The sequence below is a fragment of the Thunnus maccoyii genome, chromosome 10 (assembly GCF_910596095.1).
Source record: "Thunnus maccoyii chromosome 10, fThuMac1.1, whole genome shotgun sequence".
NCBI lineage: Eukaryota > Metazoa > Chordata > Actinopteri > Scombriformes > Scombridae > Thunnus > Thunnus maccoyii.
This window is the reverse complement of record NC_056542.1, coordinates 24,505,296-24,514,985: the sequence shown is the minus strand read 5'-3', so window position 1 is coordinate 24,514,985 and position 9,690 is coordinate 24,505,296. Positions and strand designations below refer to the sequence as shown.

At 36.5% G+C, this 9,690-nt stretch overlaps 1 protein-coding gene across 1 annotated transcript; it reads right to left on the bottom strand.

Annotated features, from left to right (window-relative positions):
- Positions 1 to 32: 32 nt before the first annotated feature.
- LOC121906259 (zymogen granule membrane protein 16-like) lies at positions 33 to 1,682 on the bottom strand. The gene is made up of 6 exons (XM_042425016.1): positions 1,614 to 1,682; positions 1,300 to 1,371; positions 1,036 to 1,162; positions 762 to 861; positions 326 to 415; positions 33 to 240 (listed from the first exon to the last, which is right to left on the bottom strand). Exons 2-6 carry the CDS (start codon positions 1,349 to 1,351, stop codon positions 94 to 96), a joined length of 516 nt encoding a protein of 171 aa, XP_042280950.1. The 5' UTR covers positions 1,352 to 1,371; positions 1,614 to 1,682; the 3' UTR covers positions 33 to 93.
- Positions 1,683 to 9,690: the final 8,008 nt, after the last annotated feature.

Below are 9,690 nucleotides of genomic sequence, written 5' to 3'. Positions count from 1 at the left end.
AAATAATTCCTTCATGTAATCATATACGGTGTATTCACGGTTTTTAATTATTAATCAGTATTGGAATATTAATCCTTTCTTCAGTTTTTCCCATTAATGGCTGGTGCCAGTGCTGTTGCCTTGATCCATGAAGACCACTCCCCAATGAGCCCCCAGTGAAGTAATCCCATTGCTATTGAAGCGGCCGCTCAGCAGTCTGAGCTCTGCGTCCGGGTGGATCGGGTAGAAGTTAAAGGAGGTCTGTAACACAACATCAAATTTTAATACACAGTATGACCATGACTACTAGTATTGATAGATGTAATAGAAAGGGCAGAAGATTGACCTGCGTTGGCTGTCCAACAATCAGAGAGCGTCCTCTGGAGGTCACAAATATTAGCTGATAGATGTAGTTGGAGTGGTATTTACCAGAGATCTGAAACATGTGAGATTATGTGAGCACATCAACACAGTTGGTAGATGTAGTAAGGCCTTGATAAGAATGAATAAATGAATAAAATAATACATTTTACACATAATGATAGATGGATGCTGTGTAGTATAACAGTTCATTTATCAGTTAAAAGAAAAATGTTGCTACAACTAATATTTCTGGACTGATATAATAAAATGGACAATAAGTTATAAAGATATCTAATTGATATCTTAGATGTTGATTAGAGAAAATTATATTGTATTAAAAGAAAACAAAACTGAAGCACTATAGAGCAGACTCCACCTGGGATTATACCAAATATTTCAGCATCAATGAAATCTCTCACCTGAACGATGACCTCATCGTCAAATAGGGCCAGTTCATTTGCAGTGCCAACACTGTGACCAACCCTGGAAGACCAAATGTAATCATAGCGCAGCTGGATCCTGCAAGGGCAGAGACAGTAGAGAGAAAACACACTGTTAAACACTCATAATGTAGATATTGTAATGAATCCAGCAAGAACACGTAAACAATAGAGAAAATGCATAAAGAGCAGAGTTAAACACTGACTGTTGAGAAAAGAGGTGGAGGTGTACAAGATTAGAGGAAAGACTGACCCAGCAATGTAAGCGCTTGTTCTCTCCCAGACCCTGACCCCTGTGATCCGTCCCTGCCCCTCTGTGGAGAAGGAAGTGCCACTACCACCTCCAATAGCTCGGGAGTAGGAGAAGTGCACCAAAGCAGCTGGAGCGTTAAAAAAAAACAAAAACATTCAATCAACATCATAGGTTAACATCATTTTTATACAAATATCTCAGTAGAAGCTAGATGCTTGTGCAAAAAGTACAGAAATGGTGTAGAAAGATGGTTTCAATTCTTACGTTTTGCCAGGCAGCTGGCACAGAGCACAGCAAAGAAAAGGAGGGAAAACATTCTGGTGTGAGAAGGCGACACTGAAACAGACACCAAATCATTAAACATCATCATTATCATCATCATCTATAGAAAATGTTTCACATCTTAAACCAATTTGGCATTTTAGAAGCAGTGACTCAACAATCTCTACATGAGTTTAAGTCAGTGTAAATAATAATAAAATAATTACAATTTAAATAATCAGTTTCCTGAGCCACACGATAAAGTTAGTCCACTGTAAAAAGAGTTACAACTTCCAGATACAAATGTTGAAACTCACCTGCAGTCGTGATCACCTGAGACGAGCTTGAGTCGAGAACAATTGGTGAACTTCCCTATGACACTGGCACTTATATCTCCCTCCCTCCCTCCCTCCCTCCCTCACACAAACAAACGAACAAGGCATTCTTTATGGAAAACCTTTGACGAATGAATAATTGCACAGCTATTGTTTCATTTTGTTAACAATCAGTTCTGGGAATTTGAAATTGAACCAGGAAGAAAAGATGTTAATGAAGTTGAGTTCATTAATGTGTTCAGCAACATATTTTTCATCAGACTTACGGGAAAGGCATCATGTTTATTGCATTTGCACGTTATTTTTGCCACCTCTTATGAATTTGTACCCCATTAAGTTAAAATGAGGGTAATAAATTAATAGTTTGCTTCTAATATTAGTGTAACTTTGTCTTTATTCAGTTTAGGGTCAATAAAATAGAAATTTTAACTGAGTTTCAAAGTTCATTCTTGACCTTGGAAACAGCAGTTGACAAAACAACATGGATGATGAAGATCATGCAATGTGATCAAAAGCTCCAGAATAGCTGGTAAATTGATCTTGATGTGATTTTTATTTTCATGTTCTCTTGGTGCTTATTTGTGTGGTGGAAAACCACACCACACCCTACTGAAATTCAATTTTACAAAAAAAACAAAAAAAGAACAAAGAAGCTAATTTACAAACTGCAAATGTGCCGGTGTGTGTCAGAAAGATGACATATTTGTTTTTTATATTGTTTTTGCACAAATTGATTTTCAGTTCTGTGGGAGATGATATTTCTTGCTTTCATAAATGGCATTTAAAATAGGTTAAAACTTGTAATGTGAAATTTTGTCTTTTCCTGTTTAAAATCATTTGAAATTTGCTGTCAAATATGTATGACTTTATGACTTATGTATGACTTTTGTTCAAGACAGTTCTGGATTCACTTTAATGTCATTTAGATTTATTCAAAACAGAAATTCATCAATAGTTTAACAACCTTTGTCAACCTTTGACAAAAGTGATTATCATCCTCCTGAATCAATGGAACGAGACTTGACCTGAACACGCGACATGCTTCAGTGTCACTTAAAACCAGAAATTACGTAAGAGGAAAGTTCTGCAGCATTGTTTTAACTGGTTTTACTGGAATAACTATTCTTATAGCACATCCTGATACTCATCTATTCTTTTAAACGTCCTGTTTGTGAACTCGGCTATGAATGGTGTGTATGTAAAGAAAAAGATAATAGAACACATTCAAAATAGAAAAAAGTATATATTTACCTTCAGAAAGATTTACTTTCTTTTTTGCTTCCATCTTGACAATTTTGTTTTTGTTTTTATTGTAAGTTTGTATTGTTTGTATTTTCATATGTATGAGTTATTTCACTTATTTTTCTGATCTTTATATTTGGCTTGCTTTGCTTTTTCTTGTTTTATTGATCAATGTAATTTTAAATTGTTGTTTGTTTTATTGTCAATGTTTTTGTGTGGACTCCAGGAAGACTAGTGATCACTTTGTGGAAGCTAATGAAGCTAATGAAGCTAATGAAGCTAATGAGGATCCAAATAAAGAATGAAGAATAAACATACGTATAGCTACAGCATGAGCTGATATATTGAAGCCAGCCATCATCACTATGCACAGTAATTTTTCAAGATGGAAATTTCTTTGCCCAAGATGTTTGATCCATATTGAGATAACAGTGAACATATTAAAGTAAAATATATAAACCAAAAATGAATGGGGAAAAAAGAAGTAAAAGCTGAGAAAAAAGAGAGGTGCCGTCATGGACTCGTGGTTTTGGACTCTTTGTGTTACACTTCTGTCCAGTCCTTTTGGTCATATGGTTTTGCTCATTTGATATGATTTGGATTGTGGGTTTAAAGGACTGTCTTCCATTATTAGTTAGCTCATAATGTTGTGTACCTAAGTTTATATCCATGTTTATTCTTTGACGGGTTAATGTATGCTGGTTTGTGTATTTTTGTATTTTCTGGGTTTTGGTTTTCAGTTTCCCTGCATCAAGCTTGTTAGCCCTGCCCTGCTCTCAGTGTTTTTCCCAGCCTGCTGTTACCTTCACAACTGTATCAGTTTCGTCAGCCCTGCCCTGCTCCCTGTGTTTCCCTCAGCCTATCAGCTCCCAACCTGCCCTTGTGTCTTGCCACCTGTTCCTTGTTATTTGATTAGTTCAGTTTGTATTTTAGTCCTGGTTTTCAGTTCAGTTTTGTTGGATCCTCTGGTCTGTTCTCTTCAGTCTTGTCCGGTGTTCAGTTTTGCCGAGCTCAGCCAGCTTTTTGTTTTGCCTGCACAGTTCTGAAATAAAGAACTTTTTCATCAGCCTCGATCAGCCTGCAGCCTCCGCATTTGAGTCCACCTGCTCCGCTACTCATAACAGGTGCAAGGCATTAATGAGTGTGAGGGACAATGTTCTTAATTACAAGCAATGAAAAAACTGTACAGAATGGTGCATCTATGTTACTTTATTATTATTATTATTAAAACAGATATTGATTTTGTAAATATGGATGATGCACAAAGACTGAATTGGCTGTTCACATATGAAAAAAAAGAAGTGCTGAAATAAGCTGTGGATATGTAATAGTTCTTTGCTATGAACAGTTCATTTGGGATTTTGCGTTTGTTTGTGTTTTTTTTCTTTTCTTTTTCCACATGCTTCTGTATGGTGTGTATTACCAGAAGATGTATGTTTTATAAATATTGGTGTCTTGTAATCCCATGTTGGATGGGCCAGATGTTTGACATGACACAGAAAATAAACTTTTTTCATTGTATTGATAACTTGTTGGCTTTGTGTTTTCTGTAGCTTCTCTGTCGCATAAAAAATGACACCCTTGAATATTCCAGTGTTATTCTCTTATGTTGTTGTTCCATTGTTATTCTCACATACATGACTGTGCAACTGAACAAGACAAGGAAGAGATCCCTGATTGAAAAGATACCACAGCTAGCAGCTCACTGCCAGACACTCCAAAGTTGACCTAAATACTGGCCTGCCATCATGACACAGTCTCTGTTAGTCATAAAGAAAGAGAAGTTCAAGGGTTATTTTAGAAATGGTCCAAAGGGAAGGCTGTAGATCATTGTGACAGAACAGTTGTGTTGACATGTGCATCGTCTATTCACACATGGACCATGACAGTGATGTATAACAGAATTTAGCATTGGCATCTTCCTACGTCTGAAATATTTTAAACTCACATGTCTTGGAGAGACACCTCACATTATCAGCATCTCAGTCAAAAGCCAAAGTTGTGAAGGCATTTGCCCCACTGGAGGGTACTGCCTGTACAAATAAAGCTCAGGCAGGAAGCCAGGAATACCCTTTAAATCACTGTTTTCTAAAACCTACCAGAACTTATCAATAATAGTCATTGGGAAAAAAAACACACCCTGTCTTCACTTGTCTTTGTTTCAGTGGCCAGACTTTGGTCAATGAGTCTGTACATTGGGATGGTAAGATACAGGGCTATTTTATAGGTGTGTTTTAGGCCCAAATCACAATTGGGTTTGCATTGTCTGTGTGTAATTTAACTCCAATTCTCCAAGTAGTTTTATTTATCATTGTGTATAATGTGGATGGGTTGGATTTTTGTGCTAATTCCATGTTGTCCTGATGCTCCTTAGTGTTTGTAATTATACTGAGGTGACTGCTTTCTGTTTGTGTCCCTGCTGGCTTAGGTAGTGAAGTGAGGGTCACTTTTTAAAGCAGCATAGTTTTGCAGTATTCTCTCTCTCTCTCTCTGCCTCGTTGACCTTGCTCTACTCACTTTACACCCATGCAGGAACGAGCAGCACACTCACACGCATGTAAAATCATGGCAATACCAAGTGGAAATGCTCTTTGATAAATAATAAAAGACACTGACACATTACCATGTCAAAAAAATTCTCACTCAACTCAAATATGCAACAGTCAAACAGTGAAGAAGTGAGTACTTAAGTGTTGAGTAAACAAAGAGGAGATTTCCCAAAAACGTTGGCCCTCACTGTGAGTTGATTCCCGTAAGTAAGTGAATTAGAACTGAACTTTCTTGTTTGTCTGCATATAGCTGAAGACTGAGCCAAACACACACACACACACACACACACACACACACACACACACACACACACACACACACACATGCCGATGCCTCCACATCAGTTAATGACACTGTGATAGACATGTGACAGATTCATTTCTCCTGATTTATGAATGGGAACATTTTGAGAGGTACTGCATTCAAGTCAAGATGTCACTGAGTGCAAAAAATTGTAGAAAAAAAGATGTCAAAGCATCTGCACACACATTTATATTCCAACCACTCAGTTTGTAAATGAAAAGTGAAGTATCATAAACTGGGTGTTTGCGGTGGAGATGAATATGTGGACGTGTTGACTTTTTTTCTGACTTATGACTGAAGCAGCTCTTACCCGAGGTGACAATTACATGTAGCAATGAGTTAGGTCCGACTGCCCCAGAAGTTTAAAGAGAAGTTAACTTAAATCATGTGATAACAGATAATAACAAAAGAACAGGACAAAAAGCATTCCCAATACTCCCAAATACAATATAAAACCCAGATATGCAATGTACATTTAAAATATATGTCTCATTATATGGGAGCACTGCCCAGTTTAAGGTTGAACTGGTAAGCAAATGAGATGCATTTCTTGAGTTTAAGACATTTGACTGAAGATCCAGGCCCCAACTTCATTTATTTACAGTATGTAACATCTGTATCCATCTCCTCTATGAGGTCTAGGAAGCGCCAATGACAGTATTTCTGGGAGAAGGATAAGGAGCAGTGTTGAATTCTGAATGGCATTATAGGCTGCAGATGGTGATGGTGCTGTATTTTGAAAATTATCAATTTTTATATGTACTAAGTAACTATAATTTGGTTGCACAAGTGGTAGAAAAATAAACATACGATTATTTTAAAGTCATCAGGAAGGAAATGTAAAAAAAAAAAAAAAGGAGAATCCCTCTTCCTCTTCCTCTCTATGGGCCTCTTCTGGACATGTTGGTGCCCTCTGCCAGACATCCACTACGACCCCAAAGGGCTTTTATATTTTCACAGCAATAACTTCATAATATTTTAATTACATTGAACTTCATTTGTTTCCACACATTTTTGCTCTGTATCATGCCATCAATGACATTCTTCTGATTGACTGTGCAGACATGATGACTATTCAGCATCCTAGACACACACTTTTTCAGGTTTTACACTTTCACCTAAGGATGCCCAGATCACGTTTATCCCCAATGTGTTATTTATTTAAAATTTCCCCCAATAATACAAATACTTCACATTTACTGCTAAAAGAAGGCAAAGATGGATTTAGAGAGCTAAAAAATAAAACTTGCAGCATTGTTTTCTACAAAATCTTGTAGATGGTGTACCACAGTATTTTGTTTAATATCTGTAAATGAACCCCACATACATTGTTCGTTTACTGAATTATCTGTCAGTAAAGTAAGAAAAAATATAAGGCGGCAACATAATCAGTGACGACGTACATATCAAACATTACACAGGCAACAAACCATGCAGGCCGCAGGAACGACACCATTTGACACCATTTCAAACCAACCACATTTATTTGGCATTTGAAGAAGTATTCTAGTGTGTTTGTGTTTGTACGATGAGACAGAGACCACAAGCGCTCAGTCCTGTAGTCTGCAGATGATTGAACAAATGGTACAGTACACCAAAGTGAATCAAAAATGACTTGCAGTATAAGGGAATTAATCCCCCCCCCATAACAGTAGAAAGGTCACAGTGGACATGAGAAAATACTGTACATTAAAAAAACAAGAGAAGTGTTGAAAACTGCCTACTTGTTTGATGAGTCTTGGTTTAATGAAAAAGTTGAAAAAGTCAGTCTGAAATAAACTAAAATGGTTGTAATAAGAAACCAATTAAACTCAGAATGTGGAAGCTGTCCAGACAGTGAAATACGCAGCAGTGACAGTTTCCACTGTGAGAAGAGGCATGTATGAACTGAGAGACCCCATCAGGAAACGGCTTGTCTTCTCAGAAGTGATGAGAAAATGTGAAAAACCAAACTGTTATCTGGGACAGTTTGAAACCTCAGACTTGAAACAATGTCTGACGTGGGCAAATGAAGCCACATCAGGTGGCAGCAGAGAGAAAGAATCATGTTAATTGGTTTGTATTTCACTTCAGGCTCTGTGTTTTTGTCGTGTCATGCACCATCTGCCCAATGGATGCCCTCATTGAGCTTCTGAAGTCCACTCAACCATGCTGTACACTGTATATATGACAGCAGAGACCTTGTGTTTTGTCAAATCCAAATTAACTCAATTTTTTAACATTGCTTGCTGATGTCTTGTTGCATTGGATTTTTTTTACATGATAGCAGCTTTAAGACTAAATGACAAAAATAAACTGTCTTTCCAGATACTTCACAGTGACATTAGCACCCTCTGTGTTCAATTGAATTCTCAAATCTGAAAAAAATAAATGATTTCCTCCATATGTATTTCTTAATGACCGCTCAACACCAGTTTTAACAGTTTTACAAAAAGAGATCTGTAACTGTAATGTAAACACTAACAGAAAGAGCAAAGACTAAGTTTTGATTTTATATTACAAAAAAATTACAAAAACATTCTACTCAATCATTGTTAGTACTATTTAAGAAAAAATCATTATAAAAAAAACAAACAAACAAAAAATAGAGCACAATGCAACAGAGACCACAGTGTCTATTTATGCTGTGAATGTTCAAAACTTGAGCAAATCATCATAATAAACAATATCATTCATATAGAATTAAAAATAGCTTGCAATTACATGTGATCTCTGAAAGACTAATACTACTTTCAATATTTTAAAGAAAAATCAAGTCAAATCACCCAACTAGTTGTTTTGAATATAATTAAAGAAACGCTCATCCAATGTTGCTTTATCTTCATTCTCAGTTAATTTTTCCCCATTAGGTACTTCTCTCAGTTGTGTCCTTCCTAAAAACTTATTTCCCTGCTGTCACTCAGTGCTCTCCAGGTGTTGCTGTCTGATCAGTTTAATCAAACAGGCAAATACAGGCAAACTAATGCAGATGCTGGAACTTCAGCGGAAGCTGGGAGTGAATTCTGCCATTCATAGCTGTGGCTCAACATCATTGTACAATATATTTTCAGAAACTTTTTTTTTTTTTTGCATAGAAATTCCATTCAATCGCCTTGCTGAGCTGCTGAGGAATGATGGTAACACAAAAAAGGGAATTTAAATAACTTTTTTTGCACAGGATAAGGACAGCGACTAATATCTCTTTCATTGTACACAAGGCCATATGAATATTTATTCAAGACTGACTTGAAAATGTGAACCTGTCCTTTTTTGACCCACGTAGACACAGGAACTGCTAGGTTGCACTATATCTTCCTTGAGAGATGAAGCAGAGGCACCAGAACATTTTCGTGTAGCAGTTTCAGCTCTCTACAGGAGCTGGAGCTCATTTCCTCTTGAAGGTCTTATACCTCCACAGCAGATGAAGCAAAATGGAGATGGGAGGGACTGGGATAAAACCATAGTGGCCTTCAAATGTTAAAGAGAAGCAATATGTCACTTGGTGTGTGCATATGGTATGTTAGGTGTCCAGTAGTGAAATTATAGATACAAACAAAATACCTTTGGTCACTTACAACATCACATTTTTTAATGTAATATTTTCAAATTATAGATGCCATGTTTTGAATGGCTGCTTCAACCAACAGATGGATTATTCTTGTGTTATGTATTGTTGTACACATTTCCTTATAAGTCAAGATGACAATTAGTGACTTTGAAAACGTATCTTTTCTTTTTTGATGATTTTCATTCATGCATTTCATCAACCATTGGCTTATTTTATTGCATTGGTGTGTAGCTTACATAAAAAAAGTTCATGTGAATAATTGGCTGGTACTTTGTTTGGCTGTTTAACATTCTGCTGATATGTCAAAAATCATTTCAACATGAGAATATTTACTCCTAACACTGAAATAGCTGTTTCAAACCACTTTGTATCTATTTTTTTCATCTAGATTGAAACTCTTGGGCAATATCATCAATT

Bases quoted from the DNA above. Each gene is read 5' to 3' on its own strand.
- LOC121906259 (XM_042425016.1), bottom strand. From the start codon at position 1,351: ATGTTTTCCCTCCTTTTCTTTGCTGTGCTCTGTGCCAGCTGCCTGGCA. The intron at 1,163-1,299 runs GTAAGAATTGAA...TTAACGCTCCAG, and splicing joins TGCCAGCTGCCTGGCAAAAC to CTGCTTTGGTGCACTTCTCC. The intron at 862-1,035 runs GTCAGTCTTTCC...CTGCCCTTGCAG, and splicing joins ACAAGCGCTTACATTGCTGG to GATCCAGCTGCGCTATGATT.